The 16,819-nt window shown below is 37.5% G+C and overlaps 1 protein-coding gene across 4 annotated transcripts in view; it reads left to right on the forward strand.

Annotated features, from left to right (window-relative positions):
• ANGPT1 (angiopoietin 1) overlaps nt 1–16,819 on the forward strand; it is a 168,491-nt gene that overhangs the window by 13,309 nt on the left and 138,363 nt on the right. For 3 of the 4 annotated variants that reach the window (XM_063389306.1, XM_063389264.1, XM_063389192.1), the window contains exon 3: nt 2,161–2,423. In XM_063389306.1, coding sequence (XP_063245376.1) covers nt 2,394–2,423 — 30 coding nt within the window. In that variant the 5' untranslated portion in view covers nt 2,161–2,393. Of the gene's footprint in view, nt 1–1,607; nt 2,424–16,819 lie in introns of those variants that run through there. The other variant, XM_063425254.1, reaches the window with a different exon arrangement.

Genomic DNA, 16,819 nt, shown 5'->3' on the forward strand with positions numbered 1-16,819 from the left:
TTGAAAATATCAACTAAAAATCTAGGAAGCCTTTGTACACCCACCTTTGCTATCCCTCTTTCAGCTGCTCTGAGGCCCTTTCATAAAGTACTCTTTTTTTACTTACAAGAAAAGCATGTATTGTTGCTGTGTTTGTGCTCTGCTCTTTTTTGGTATTTTTGATTTTCCTCAGAGGGAATAGCTCCTTTTTTGCTAACCCTCCAGCTCCGTCTGATTGTACAGTTTTCTTCCCTTTTCATCTCTGATCTTAGGTGAGAAAATACCTTAGAAATACATTTCATAATAATTGCAAAGACAGAAAGTAATAAGCTACAGCAGCATTCATTCTGTTGGTGGTGAGGAGCTATGGGAAGTCCTGTATGAGGAGGAAAACAAAGTAAAAAGTTTGTTTTCAGAAGCAGAAAAACAAGTGCTAAGTTGGCCTGAACAGTTCAGTGGTGGAAGGATATTCTGATTTTGCTCAAAGCAACAGTAGCACTGCATTCTTCCCTTTTTTCTCTCTCTCGATATTGGATATATAAAAATTTTAGAACAATACTTGAATTTATCTTTTTTTCTATTTTATAGTGGGGGATATTACTTATTGGTTCAAATGCAGTGGTTTCTTTCCAGATGCAAGATGTTTTGCAGTTTGAGTGGGAATAGCTTGCACGGGAACAGGTCACTGGCTAAATTTTCCAGGCAGTTTTTTAGAAGGACATTGTAGTTGTGATACAGGTCACAATTACATGAGCACTGAAGTTGTTTGCACTCAGTATTTGTGCAAGTAGATCTCCTTGATGTTTTTTTAGTGATGCACTATTGCTATTTAAAAGACTACTTACTTTCATGGGAAATATTGTGCAAAGTGCTCCACATTAGTTTTGGCTGATGTTCATTTAACAACAACAAATACTAGTGCAGGGACTCAGATCCAAATTCCTCTGAATTTCATGAATATTCCAGTCCTGTTTATAATCTGTGCATTTTTTGTTTGTCTCTAGCAAATACCAAAGGCATTATTTAAGATAATTTCTTAAGCAGTTACCACAGTCTTATGCTGAGGAAGTTGCCCCAGAGGAAGTTTCCACATGTAGCAGGGGATGCCTGTATAGCCCATACAGACTTGCAAATTGGTATTATGCATGTGATAACAATCCAGTGGTACCGAAGTTAATCTGGAGTAGTTCAGTCACCATCTCTCACTGGTTATTAATTACCTACCTTAGTTTAGGTACCAAACACAGAAAATTATTATCCTTCTGAACCGCCTTTCACGATTACTATTTGGCAACTTTAATTTCAATATATGATATAAAACAGCTCTCTGAAAGCTGTTAAAGAAACACAACAGTCTTAGAAAATTAGATAAACCTAGTGAGGGTTAAACTTAGCCTTTTTTCCTGTAAGTGTCATTCGCCCGACCTAGAATTCTTTAATAGATACAGAACAGAGCAGAACTGAAAGTATTTTTAATTTCAGTGCTTTGTATATTTACAGAGGGATTACAACAAACTTCTACACTTTATCTACATTTTAATAGGTCAGTGCGGACATAAGCAGTGTATTAAGGTGGACTGAGTTCCTTACTAAGCTGGCGTGAATGGCCCGCAGCAGCCGCCTGCAGCAGGGGCTGGGCAGCGTGCGCGGCTGGGGTCACGCATGCAGCGGGTCTGTAAGATGATCCCTCTGTGCCGAGCCATCAGCCATCCTCAGCACAGGGGCGCACTCACACACGCATTCCTGTCAAGTCGTCTTGGGAAAGGCTGCTTGCTTCCAGCTTGGCTTGAAAGTGCAACCTTAATAAAACTCACTGAAGCCTGAGAGAAAATAGCAGTTCTGCAGCAGATAGTGTAGGGGAAAGAGACTGGGATATGCGTATGCAGCTGACTAAAGCAGGCTACATGCTGGACTGGAACAGAGAGGAAACAATAAATCTTAGCTACTATGCAATAAATATCCCCAATTTTAACTAAGGAAGCTATCCTCACAGTGAAATTAAAAAAAAAACAAAACAGTTTATCCAAGCTTGATTGTAAAAGTGTGCTACTCTGCTTCTTTTTCCAAAGACTTTAAGGGAAATTCAGAACAAACTTAAAGAGGAAGAAAAAGTTTTTCTTAAAGCAGGAAAGCAAAGTAATAATAACATGTCAGTTTTCTTTTCCTTTGCTTTCCTGGCAGTGGTTCTTGCTCTGGTAGGCTGTACTAACCAGCGGCGGGGTGCAGAAGGCAGTGGGAGAAGATTCAGCCGCGTTCAGCACGGGCAGTGCACCTACACCTTCATCCTGCCAGAACAGGACGGGAACTGTCGCGAAAGCACCACAGACCAGTACAACACAAACGCTCTTCAGAGAGATGCTCCTCACGTGGAACAGGATTTCTCTTCCCAGAAACTGCAACATCTGGAACATGTGATGGAAAATTACACTCAGTGGCTGCAAAAAGTAAGTGTTTCTGGTTTTGTTTCTCACTAAATGATTTTTGGGGGGGAGGTTGATACTGTTCAAAGTTTTCTTTAGTTTCTATGAGAACAGAAGTAATGAGGATTGATATAGTTCTTGACTGTGTAGGAGAGAAATGTTTCAGCCAGAGTGCACCCTTCCTAGTGACATTGTTTGTGGGAGCTGAATTTTCCTCACTTTACTGAAAGATGTGACTTAAGGCTTTTTTCAAGAGACTATGGATGCATGTGAGTCAGAGGACACAAAAATCCTCCAGAGACTCTACTGACAGAACTTACTAAGTTCTTATAAGCTCTAGTTATAGTTCACAGATTCAGCTGTCATGCAGGATACTTGCTACTGTGACAGCAAAAGGGAGCATTCAAAAAAATCAGCACTTAAGGGCACTGGGTTAAGAATATCATTGTTCCTCCATAAACAGGTCCTATAATACTATTCTACCCAGCTGATTGCTGGAAAGAAACAGGAAAATATATAGGCATTCACACTTTTAAAACTTCACTGTAAACATTTTTAACCATGTTGAATACACTGGTCTTGAAACAGGCTGCTTCAGTTTGTGTTTATATATGTGCATTCTTTCCTAGAAAGGGGAAAATGGGTTTCAAGGTGTTGCAGTAATTTAATAGAAGTAATTATTTTTATGAAGTTTGGGTCTGAAAGTTTAAATATGTGAATAATATAACTCATATAGGAGTCCCAGTCACCTTAGCATGATTACTCACGTGTGTAAAATTACATATCTTGCTGTCCATATCTTGGTAAAGAATATGCTTTGGGGTAGCTGACCAGTTAAAATAAAGAAACAGTCTTTGTATAGCTATTTGTGATATTCTCATTCACATGCTGCCATTCTGATCTGGCAAAACTTAGAAAATTGCACAACTGAGTGATGAAAGTAGTCATGTCATCTGGTACAAGAACACTGCTGTGTGTACCCATTTGAGAGATACATGATTTAATTCCAGCACAAGTTCATAGTAAGAATGAAAATCAATAAAACTCTGGTGAAGACTCTACTAGCTGGGCTGAAACTTCACATTAGCATAATTGCTGCTAACCTATCTCATTTACAGGTTTTGTTTCATCCAGACAGTATATAACACATACATATGTAAAAAAGCATATGCAGCCCCCCACCTCCTTAACCCTACTAGAATTTTTAGAGAGGATTTTCTGATTTTTTGGTAACTTATTTATTCTCTTGCATATCTGACCATAGCAAGAGAGAAAAGATTCTGTGTGGAAAATATAACCAAGCATCTAACTTTTAGACTACTTCCCTCATTTTTTAATGTCTTGATGTGCCTTGGGGAGTATAAGGCTGGAAATAAGCCGATGTTTTATGTAGAGGAAAAGAAATTATTTTACTGTGCCTTGGGAGGCTGAGACAAGCACTAAAAAGAGGAGAGTTGTTTTCTGTTTTTATACACATATGATTTTACTTGAGGAAATTGCCTGCTGAATCATGCTTCTAAGACTTATTCTGTGTTTGTCCACTAGAGACTGAACTAAGATCACTGTTTCACTGAACTTGAGGAAATATGAGTCTCTGGAGTGTGAATGTCTGAGGGTTAGTGCTCTCACACTTTGGAAGGAAGTGAATAAACAGGTAGGAAGCTCAGTGAAAGGGGTTTACATTAGGACTGTTTTCTTCTGCAATGATTATAAAACCGGCTGAGAGCAGAACTATTCCCCTCCTCCTTTCCCTCCCAGCCCCCAATGCTCTGCTCCCAGGGGTTAGCATAAAACTGGGATTATGCATGTATCCCATGTGTCAGTTTTCCTTGGAATGAAAGGACCTGTTTCTCTGTGTGAAGGACCATGTCTCACTCTGAACAAATGAGGCTGATGCAGCTCCTTTATAGCATCTCTGAATACTGAATTTGCTTTGTTGCTGTTGCCACTACAAAGCACCTCAGCCATAACTCATTTCCTTTCAAAACTTGCATAACGTTCAACTGTAATGAATATATTATGCAGATATCTCACATCTCATTTTTATACTCTGAATTTATTTTTCCCCCTAAACTTTCTACACTAGACAGCATTTTACAATGCACCTGCTGGGAATGAACTAAAGAATAATTAACAGTTGCCTGTCTTTTACTGGAAGAGAATACATATAATCAGAAATAATGTTTAAGAATTTTAGAAATAGTCTTATTTACATAAAGGAGTTGTGTTTATTACTTCAGGTAATATATTTAACTTTCAATAAATATTTACATAGCCAATGTTCAGCAAAGGGAATTATTTTCTCAGCACAAATTCTCCCCTGTGATATTTAAAAAGTACTTACTGTGAAATTTTTTAAGAATCATGGCTTGCTTAAATTTTAAAATTTTTATTTAATATCCAAACTATCAGATTTCTAAAAGCAAAACATATACTCTTCCATATTTTTTTTCTTAATGCAAAGTTGCTTCTTTGATGATCTACAAGCTTGATTGTAGATAAAAATGCCCATGCTTGGGGAGCCAATTATAGGCAATTAAGGCCCAGCCTTGTCCATTATAATTTGCATATCTATAAACAGTGTAACTTGGGTTGGTTGACAAACCAGAGACATGGCAAAATGCTCTGCACAGAAACTACGTGGAAGATGACTTGGTAAACATTTTTAGAGATTTTCCTAGAACTGTTTATTTTAATAGCGGATAACTTTCCCCATTGTTTAAGCTTGGGTTTCATTTCTGCAATATGTTTATGCTGATAGTTCAAAACAAACAGTTCATCACATTTTCTTCCTTGCAGCAACTGACTGGCTCACGTGACACTCTCTGGTATTTAGTTGCAGTGTCTGAGTATTGCCAAAGAGGAGTTACATGAAATGTTATCATCATGTCTTGCTTAGGAAGTTGCTGTTGGCTTGCTGAACTTACAGTACTGATGGACTCAGTGTATATTCAGAATAGATCTACAGATGAGTGTTCCATATATTTTTCCTGACACCTAAATGGTAGCAATAATTTCTATAACAGCAATAAGTGAGCAATAATTTTACATGATCCACTCATTATTTTCTCTTTGCTCATTATTTAAGCAGAGTACCATAAAAGTTTAAAAATACTGATTAATGATAGTATTCTATTAGAAGCTAACATACAAGTATTACAAGAAGGTAGATACTCTTAAACAAACAAAACAAAACAAAACAAAACAAAACAAGCAGTTTCAACTCACTTCCTCTCCCTTCAAAGTGCCTGTGCTGTTATTTACCAGCTACAACTGAGGAAGTATGAAATAATGGTCTTTATTCAGTCATTAAAGAAAGAAATGCTGAGCAGTTTTTCTGGGATATCTGTAACCATTTGATTGTCTAATGTTTATTCTTAGAATAATTGTACTAAATTATTTTTGTGACTTTTTTTGTGATCTTTGTTGACTTCCTTATTTTGCAACAGTAGCAGCACAGGTGCTCACCTAGGTTTTAAAAAGGTAAGGTTTAATCCAGGCTTTGAGGGGACCTGTCATTATGTAGAAGCAAATGGCTTTTTGGAAAGACCAGTCCTGTGTGCTGTGGCTCCACTGAGTCTGCCATTTTATCCTGTCCTTACCATCAGGGTTTAACTACTGTTTTCTGCAATGAAATATAAATGTGCTTATATTTGTGGAGTGGCTGATTTTTTCTTGGATTTATATGGTTTGCTCAAGATGGGAAGATCCTTTACATGTCACTCTTGCTGTGAAGCTGAGTGGAAATATGACACAGCAAGCTGAATGAAAGTTTGAGAGAGCCTGCCCTGAGCAGGACAGATCTAAAGATCTATAATAATAAGGCAAATTTATATTAGTATAAAGATAGAGAAGGTCATTGTATGTGTGAGTTTTTCTCATATAAGAAACCGATTTTCACTAGTTGAACTGTCACAAGAAATAGTAATAGTTCCATTTTATTTATAACTGTGTTTCATTGGGCATTTTGCTATGTAAATGTGACCTAAAAGTTCACATGATATTTGGATGTTAAGTGCAGTCAGGAGATACACGAACTCCTACTAACTCTTGTAAAGAAAAAGTGGTCAATGGATTTGCAATCTGCTACTCTGCATGTATGAGCATTACTAACAGAGCTGTGTAAAGAATGGCTTTTCTGGTAAATCTTTCCTTTTTCAAGGTAGACCAGAGCTAAAAGAAAACAGTGAGAAAGTTTCATCCAAAACTGGGCACTAACTTCCTATATGGCATCCAGCTCAAACCTGTATTTATTTTTTAGAGACTGGCTGCTTACTAGTCTGGGGGCTCCTTTCTGCTTTGATATCAATGAATTCTCATATCCAAAACAGAGCCTCATCCTAGTGATATTTGAAGTACAGTTCCCACAAACACGTTGTGAAACAAAATGTGGAATACAAATTAGTGGTATTTCTTAGTATACTACTCAATGAGCAAGTATATGTATAAATCCAAATTTAAGGAGTAAAAATAACTTAATGAAAATAAACTACCTCCAAGAAGATTAATGTTTGAGTGTAAATCCAAAATTGCTTATATACCCCCAAAAATCTATTGGCCAAAAACTTGCCTGCTTTTCGAAGCTTTATTAGTCAAATTGCTCAAGTCCTTGGAATGTTCTGGTGTACCCACAAGAAAGAGGCAAGACATCAAATGTGGAAATGTCTGAAAGCTTTACATTATTGGGGAATAATTTATTTGGCAGTTAATTTTTTTCAGAAGCAGAAGAATCAGAGAATCAGTCTGAAGGACAGTTTCACATGTTGCCACTCTTGGTAGCAAAGTACTTAAAAAATATTTCCCATGCTCAGAGGGAAGGCTTTATCATAATGTTCAGTAGGACTTAAATGTGTTTATTTACAGTGATGACAGCCATAATTAGGAAATTTCTGGTAACAATAAAACATTACATTTATTAGTCATCAGATTTATCCAACAGAGATGCCCATTGGGAGATCTCATTTGGAGCACTGTGAGCTTTTCCAAATGAAACTGATATACAGTAAATGGCATGTCATTTTGAGGGTGCTGAGAACTCATTGTTCCCATTCAACTCAGCAACCTACTCCATAGTGCTGTGTGCCCTGGAAAAAAAAAAAGACTGCCAAGTCCAACCTTTGGCCGAACATCACCACATCAACCAAATCATTGCACTAAGTGCAACATCCAGTTGTTTCTTGAATACCTTCCTGGACAGTGACTCCATTAACTCCCTGGGCAGCTTGTTCCCATGCTTAACAGCTCTTTCAGTGAAGAATTTTTTCCTGACATCCAACCTGAACCTCCCCTGGTACTGCTTGAGGCCATTTCCTCTTGTCCTGTCACTTGCTCGGGGGAAAATGCCAATCCCCACCTCACTACAACCCCTTTAACATAGTTGTGGAGAATGGTAAGGTCCTCTTTAGCCTCCTTTTTCCAGGCTAAGTGACCTCAGCTTCTTCAGCTGCTCCTCATCCAACTTACCTTTAAACTGTACCAGCTTTGCTGCCCTTCTCTGGACCTGCTCCAGCCACTCACTGTCCTTCTTGAATTGAGTGGCCTGAAACTGGACACAGCACTCGAGGTGTGGCTTCACCTGTGCCCACTGCAGGGCAATCACTTTCCTAATTGTGCTGGCCACACCATTGCTGATCCAGGCCAGGTGTCATTTGCCTTCTTGACCCCCTGGGCACACACTGACTCACGCTCAGCTGCTGCCAACCAGCACCCCCAGGTCCTTTCTCACTGGGCAGCTTTCCAGCCACTGTTCCCACGGCAGGGGGTTGTTGTGAACCAAGGGCAGGACCCAGCACTTGGCCTTTTTTAACCTCACACTGTTGGCCTTGGTCCGTAGATCCAGCCTGTCCAGACCCCTCTGGAGAAACTTCCTACACTCCAGCAGATCCACACTGTCACTCAGTGCCATCTGTGAACTTACTGAGGATGCCCTTGATGCCCTCAACCAGTTAACTGAAAAAGTCATTCAATAGGGCTCACCCCAATACTGCACCTTGGGGACCACGTGAGTGACTGGCCACCAGCTGGAAGCAGCACCATTCACCATCCCACTCTGGGCTCAGCCTTAGTGCCAGTTTTTAACCCAGAAAAGAGAGCACTTGTCCAAGTCATTGGTTGCCAGCTTCTCCAGGAGAATGCCAGTTACCAAGATGTTTCTTTGCTGTGGGGAATCTTTTAGTGCTGTGTCATGAGACAGTAGCAGGCCAGAGGAAGACTCAGCTGTCTGAACTGTTCTGTGGAAGTCTCTGTTTCTCTTCACTGACCCCAGGAAAATCCTGAGCAGCTCACTTCCTGATTTAAATGCCTCAGTTGAGTGTGATAGATTTAAGCTTTACTTCTGTCCATGCCTGTAGTATAGACTTCACTTGTGACTGCTAGGAAATTGTAAACTTTGAGTATTCTGGTCTAGCACTACTACTCAATTTCACAAGGCTGTTGGGAGGCTTAATACGTTATTTTTTTGTGTTGCTTGTGGAGGCTTGTGGAGGGTATTTTGTGCTCCTAACAGTGTATGTATTATAGTAATTTTTCCAGTATTTACAGAAAATTGTGAGATTAAAAATCTTTTGGAAGGAAATTGCTTTTAATATAAGTAACTAAAGTAGTTCATAAAAATTAAGCAGATAAATACAATTAATATGCATCTATAAAGCCAAGAATATATTGAAGGTTGCAGCTGGCTAAACAGGTTGTGTCATGCTCACAGCCAGAATAATCCTCATTCTTGCAGGGTTTTTAAAACCCATCAAACAGCTGCTGCTCCAACCTGTATCCATCAGCAAGGAACTGACTCTTGTCCAGATTCTCATGAAGACCAGTGAGCAATACCTTATTATCCAGAGCTACCATTAACAAAAATCTTGGATAAATTTGTGGGGTCATTTGCATGGCCTATTGCAAGCAAAATCTGAAAGGTGAAGATACTTGACTGTCTACTTGTATTCATCTCAATTTACAGTTCAGCTTCAGTCTGATTGTCTGTGTTTGCAAAAATTACAGTCAATCAAGAGTTAGAGAATGAGGACCTTCCAGAACCAGTATCATGGTTTAAGTTTGCTGTGAACTCAACTTGAACACCAGCAGCTTAAGTGTCTTGAATAAACAGCCCTGGTGTAAAAGTCTTCCCAGTAGCATAAGAATTTCCTCTCTTGTTAAGGGGTTGAAGTTTGATCAGGAAAAGGAAATTGAAATAGTTTCATATTTCATAGAAAAAACTTTTTCTTATGAAACAAGCTGTACGTTAACACAAGGTTATTTTTGTGCAACCACATGTGCATATTTTAGACAGTGTTATGAAACACCAGGATGGTGAGTATTCACTTGGAAGGGTAACTTAAAAATGCCATAAATTGTTGCACATTTGCACTATATTCTCATTAATATTTCTGCACAAAGATCAAGATTCAGTTTTCACTGCCTTAGTTAGGAATCAGGTTAATCTAAGGCAATGTAAGTCACTACTCAACCAGGATAAAAATTCTAATCAGGGACTTGCACCAGTTCAATTATCCCTTTTTAAGACTGATGCAAATCAAACTAGCATAACTTCCTTGTCTAAACAAGACCTAACAGTGAGTTACACTCAACGTTGTACAAGTATATGGTGCAGACAGTCAAACCAGGCAGGTACAGGGTCAGCTGGAAAGATGCTCAAATTACACTATATAAATGGTTTGCTTTCATATTTAAATCAAACCAACCCATTAAAAATTGTTTAAGATAATGCTGTAATTGCTCAAAGGAAGTCATATAGAAAATCCATGTTCAAGGCCATGAAGCTACCTGATTGAAGGAAATTTCTTATAGTTCCTTGACTAACTTCTAGGAGGAGAAATAAAAAAATATAAAAAAAAATAATAAAAAAGTAGAAAAAGGGTAGGAGTAAGAGAACTGTGCTAGTTTCATGGTGGAATAGGTGTGTCTTTAGGAGACGTACTTTAAAGATCTGTTATATGTGATGTGTGTTACTAATTCTTTCTTAAAGGAGGAGAAGTAGGCTGAAAATCCATGTAAAATGTTGCAGTTGGAAAATCTGTGTCGGAGATCTATGAGTAAAAAGTGGCTGATGGAAAACTCTCTAAGAAGTCTGCAGAATTTCTCTCCCTCCAATGCCTCACTGGTGCACGAGTGTGTGCACACATGTATGCATTTTGATCTTTGGAGTGTTTGGTGTTAAGATACTTGGAAATCTGTTTTTAAGTGTTATGTCTTAAATCCATTCTCATGTTTTATACCAATGTAGCTGCTGTCAATCTGTTGTTTTCCTCAAACTGACCTGTTGGCTTAAAAAAAAAAAAATGTAGCAAGACAAACAACCTTGTTTGCTGTACATGCATTAATTCCGTGTGAAAAATTCCCCAACTGTATTGCTGGAAAAACATTTTACAAAAGGTCATTTTCTTTTGTATCTTCCAGAATATATAAGAAGCAGAAATTTTCATATATTCTGGAAAACTACTGGACTTTTGTTTTCCCCATCCCAAGCACATTTGTATCCTTACATGTGTATGTGTTGCAAACCTGATGGTACTCTGTGTGTGCATGACATCTGCTTCTTTAATAGAAAATGGCAGAGGTGCATAGCTATAATTTTTCATCACTTCTTCTGTGGATTTTAATTTGTAAATTCTTGCCATTTGTCATGTTGTCTCTAGTTGTCTTGTTGCAAATAGAGGTAGCAGGCATCATTCTGACCTAGGAATGTATGCAAACAACAAAAGTTCACTTATTCCAGTTAGCCAAATTTTCTTCTGATTCTGTTCTGCCTGAGAACTTGGGTACTGATATTCATTCTCTTCCTCATGTACCAAGGAGGCTTGAAAGATTACAGTAGAGATAGGATAAACTCTGAGCATTCCTGCCAGGATGAAATTAAGGCAAAACTAGAGAACTGTGGGAGAAAATTGGGAGTATGAGCAGACAACCTTAGAAGATAATTTGTCTGATTTTGACTGCATGGCTTCTTTCACACTACAACACAGATGATCAGATTGGTGCTAATCAATTTTGAGTCGAAAAATCTAATCAATCTGATCTGCTGCAGGCTGATGTGCCATTTATAGACTGATTGTGCCTTCTTTCACAGCTGAACTTCCCTTAAAGGCTGTGTGCAAGAGATTTTTCTTGAAGGATACTATTTAAGTTACAAAACTTAAATCTTAGGGATAACACTGTTAGCAGGTCAGAGTTTTAGTTTCCTGATCTGTGATCCACCAACCAAAACTGCAGAGGGAACCTGCAAGGTTTCAAAGAGAAAAGCACTGAGTTTGAGGAAGGTGAGTGCTCCTGCCCACTATTTTAAATATTAATGCAAAATTTGAGTCATTACCAAAGACCATTCATTCTTTAAAGGGGATTCTTATGTCCTGATTGTAGGTGAAAAAGAAATCTGATTCTTGATATGTAAATTTAATATTTTGAGATGTATTTTAATTTTTCACCTTTAATACACTCCAAATCTACAGAACATATTTTAAATACTGGCAAAAATCAAAGGAGAAGTCCTAATACAATCTCTAGAGATGCTTTTACATTTATCTTCTGGACTGTGGTGGACTTGCCTGCCCCTTGGATCATATTATTTATGAATGTTTTAAAGTTGTCAGACTATGTTTATAAAACTGTATTTTTCTTTTGAAATCTCTTACCTGAAAATATGGTCTTGTGCAGTGGAGACTTGAGAAAAATTAATTTGGTTGTTATTAAATGATAATTTTTTTGTTTTCTGTTTCTAGACAATCTATTGAATGAATGTTTGAATTTGTGTTAAACCACCCATGGTTCTATTTAATAGTGATGATTTTCACTTTCATATATTCAACTTTGAGTAGCTTCAGTGATTTTTTTTAATATATAAATTTTAGTTCTCATGCAGAAGTCTTTTGAAGGAAAGAACACTGTATTAAATAAATACTTTAAAACTCTGCCATCAGTTCAGTGTGGGTAAATCATAGGTGAATAATCACTTACTTTCTCTTCTCATTTCTGAGTAATGCATTTGTGTCTCAAAAAGGTAAAGATCTCCAAATAATTATATCACTCTCAGAGCACTACTCCTAATAAAATGTTGGGGTGTTTTTTAAATTGAAAATCCTGTGTAGAAATTACTTGATATTTCTGAAATCTCAGACAAATGCTTCATATAAAATCTGCTTCCCTGAAGTCTCTTCCAACACCAAATAACTCAAAGACTGCTGCAGCCTTTCGAAAATTGGGCATTCATATGCAGATAAAAGTAACAGAAATGAGGATTTAGGATTACTGCCTTTATCATTTAAGTATTAAGCATATTTATTTGTGTCGTATTTAAATATTTACTCTTCCCAGTCTTAATTCATCGGGAAATTCCTGCAGCCTTCTAGGCCACATCAGTAAGTCAACACAGTAATGGGAAGCCCCCAAACCACAATGCCTTTGGTGTTGTGCCTGGAATTTTGAGGATCTGCTTAGAAGGAAAATTGCTCAAAGAGATGATCTAATCTCTTCCTGAATGAACTATTCCCCTCTGTTCCTTGGCTAAAACTTCATGCTTCACCCTCTGTGTGACTTAGCACTGTAGAGATAAATGGTGAAGGGGCACCTATCTTTCCTGCGTCACTGCTATCCTGTCCATGGGAAAGGCCATCAATGCTCTGCTAGAAGGTTTTTCTGTGTTGCTATTTTTGTGTGGAGGAGATACGGACTGCAAAATTCTTTATCACTTTAGCCTGTGAAATACAGAGGCGATGACTAAGGTTGTTTCTCTTCACATTTTTCTTGACTGATCCAGTTTGATCTCTTGGCTTTTCTAAGAATCCTGGCTGATGCAATAAATACTCTTTTGTATATTCCTTTGACATTGTTGACCTCTGTGACATCCTACAGCTCAACCATTAGAGCCTTTACCTTCATGTCAGTTGTTAAAAGAACTAGAACTATTTGTACCTGTTACAGTACCAAAGTTTTATGCAGGGAAGCATAAGCAAGACAGCTGTATTTGCAGAGACACACAAGGGAAGAGGAGTTTGCCGTGTACCACAAGGTTATTGTTAAAGGTAAAGGATTATTACAGCAGAATTAATTCAATAACAATTGGTAAAAAAAAAAAAAAAAAAAAAAAAAAAAAAAAAAAAAAAAAAAAAAAAAGTCTTGATCTGCTTGATGACCCGGTTTCTAAATGTGGACTCTCAGGACTCTCAGTCTAAGGAGGGTCAGCTCAGGGAAAGTGTAAGGGACACAGAGAGATACTGAAAAGGCCAAATATGGCCTTTTAAAAAGGTGGTAGGTGAGGATGGTGCTTCAGAGCACAAAGTCTGTCAATTTGAGGTTGATAGAAGATTTGATTCAAAATCCCTAGGAATGGTAAATGATGCAGTCCACTAATTTGTGACTGCCAAGGTACCAACCTGTCACTAAAGTACACACAATCAGATACCTGGTCCTGATGTGACAGAAAAGACAGAAATTACTTTTGTGTTTGAACACAACTCTGTGTTCTGCAAAATGTCCTGAAAAAATGCAGATGTAAACTGTTTACTGGTGTGTGGCACTGTATGCAGTAAAATGTCCTGAAACAATGTAGATGTAAACTGTAGGGTGTGTGGCCCTACAAATGTCATAATACTGTTTATTTCAGTACTAGTACAGCTGAAAAAAAACCTCATCATAGTTAAAATAAGATTTTATTTTTTAAAAAAAGAATGGGAAAATTATTTGTCTAAATTTAAGAATATAGCAGTGAGTAAGAGAAGATGATCAGCAGCATGTTTTAATGAGGAAACCAGAAATTGTCCAAATTTTGCTGGTTATCAATGTATATCTAAAATGCAGATGATCCCAGGCTGAAATGCTGAATGGAACCCAAATGCTATGTGGTATTTGGCATTACAGGTTGTAACTAATGTGTGACTTTGTCACCAGGAATGCCCTTGCAGCTATCAATGATAACCTCATAAGTGTTTGTGTTTGTTGCTTATGACCATTAAATGAAGAAAAAATTTACTAACATCAAACAAGAAACTTGGACAGTTTGTGATGAGATAGAGGTCAGGAATACTGGAAAGGGATTTGCCCAAATTTGCCAACTTCAAATTTTGCAAGATCTAAGAACTTGACCTCAAGTGCACCAAAGGTCTTTTTTTGAGTTGATATACTCAAATGTTTAATGAATCAAGCTTTAATCCACTAAAATAAATTGTTTTAATTTGATCATTGGACTGTTAATACAAGGACATAGCTACTTCTCACAGACTTCAATAGGAGGTAGAACTGAATTGGAATTGCTCTGTTACACTGAACAAGCACATGTAAGTTTTATTCTTTTGGATAAGTGGAATGAGAAGTCCAGCGACTTTTTATAGTGAACATTGACACAAAAGTTCAAAAAAGGAGGATTATAATTCCTTGCACAGTTTACCTAAAGAAACATTTGTCATTAATTACCTTTTTTTTTTCTTTTGTGCCAATGCATGATAATCATTATGGCACATACTGTACAAGCCACTATACAGAACAGGAATAAATTTAGTATTTAATTGTTTATTCAACTTATTTATATATTGACTTTTAAAGTGAAATGGATGTACTAACATTAAAAATAGTTATAAAATTAAACACAGTCTGAAATAAAATAAATTGTCAAGAATTCAGTTTTTAAAGCTAGGATTAGTGATTGTATTTCTTTAGTGCTAAACCAGTAGGACAAAGAAAGCATTTGTTATGCTCTACCTTAATACCTCCTACAAAAAAAACCCTGCTTTATGAACTCTAGAAATAGGGGGAAAAGGAAAAAGAAAAAAGTTTCCTTGACCCAGGATTTAATACTCCTACGCAGCTTGGAAACATCTAGTAATTTGGCCACTCACCCCCTGGGGTATTTCCTAGAAGCAGAATTGAGCAAGATGAAAATGTTTTTGTTGCACTGTTATGGGCCTGAAGAAAAGACAGGAATTCTTGATCCATAAAGTATATACCAAGTGTGACATCTTTTTTCATGTGAATTTTTAAAGACTACTTCAACATTTTTATTCATTATTTTGCTACCAAAATCCTACAAAGCTCCTGAGATTGTGATCAAAACTGTGGTTGTTCATCACTAGAGTTAGTCCTGTTTGTTTTTGTCTTTGTTTTTGTTTATTTTTTCTCTGGGCTATAACTCATCATGATGGGACACTGAAAATGCATTTTAGGGTAAATTTCGCATTTTCATTATTCTTGAGTTTCAAGATGACACCTCAGTGTTAGTTCTATCAGCATGGTTTTAAATGCTATCATGTTTTCACTTCCATAGTAAAATCCTTCAGAAAAGCTATAAGAAAGTTGAAGACTATTTTTGGAATACTACTCATAATGCCATACAAGCTTTACATTTTGAGACATCCTAAGTCAGAGTTACCCAGTGTTTTTTCTATCATAACGGATATTAATTTTGGTTTTGCTTCTCTTAGGCTTAGCATGGCATTGTTATTACATTTTCCAGGTAGTGTTGTCATGAGATCTTACCAAAAACTAGAAAAACTAGTAATTTTCTATGGGAACATAAACTCAAAGGAGGTTTTCAACACAGTCCACAAACCCAAACTATTATCATTAAATGGTCTCAAGAGGATTAGAAACTGCAAAAAAGGTCTTGACTCTCACTTGGTATGTGATGTTAATGAATTCATATGGAGCTTGACCTGATGCTTCTGCTCAGAGTGAATCAGCAGGAAAAGACTAAGCTCAATTTCTGTTCAGAAAAGGGATTTTCCCAACCTCAGGCCCACCCAGCTTAAGCTGTCTCCTTCCTTTCTCCTTCTCCTGTCGCTTTCAGAAGTGGCAGAAGTTCCAGGTCTTTTGGTACCAGCTGTGGGTTCAGCTACACCAAAATGTTTCTGCCCTAACATAAGGGGTCTTTTCTCTAGTAAGAGACATACAGACCTCAGCACTATCCAGGCAAACCTGTCTGGCAGAACAGGAAATTCCCAGATGGTCAGGAGGAATTTTAAAGGGTTGGAGTGATATGTTGCAAAACACTAGCCTGGCACCCACAGAGACTGAAGTCTGTTATTTATAGAAAATCAGAGACAAAATAAGGGATGACGTGTTCACAACATGGTCTACAATCATTGCATTGTGTCCACATGAATTTGTGAAGTACCACATCAAGATATGAAATGACAGCATGGTCTCTATCCCCAGCCAATTCTTCTACATGCCTAGAAAGACACCAACTAAATCTGTGAGCAGTGGTAGTTTTATAAAAAAGCCAACCCACCTTTAGAAACCCACCTTTAGAACAACAGCATAAGCCAGAAATCATGTAATCACTGGCATCAGTGGAACAATCCCAATATCAGTCTGCTGTAGCTTAAAGAGGAGTACTCCAGTCCAACCTTTGAGAGGCAGACAAGCTCAGATTTTTTGGTCATTTGATGATAGAATTCAGCTTTTATTATGTATACACC

Source organism: Prinia subflava, chromosome 1, assembly GCF_021018805.1.
Source record: "Prinia subflava isolate CZ2003 ecotype Zambia chromosome 1, Cam_Psub_1.2, whole genome shotgun sequence".
Classification (NCBI taxonomy): domain Eukaryota; kingdom Metazoa; phylum Chordata; class Aves; order Passeriformes; family Cisticolidae; genus Prinia; species Prinia subflava.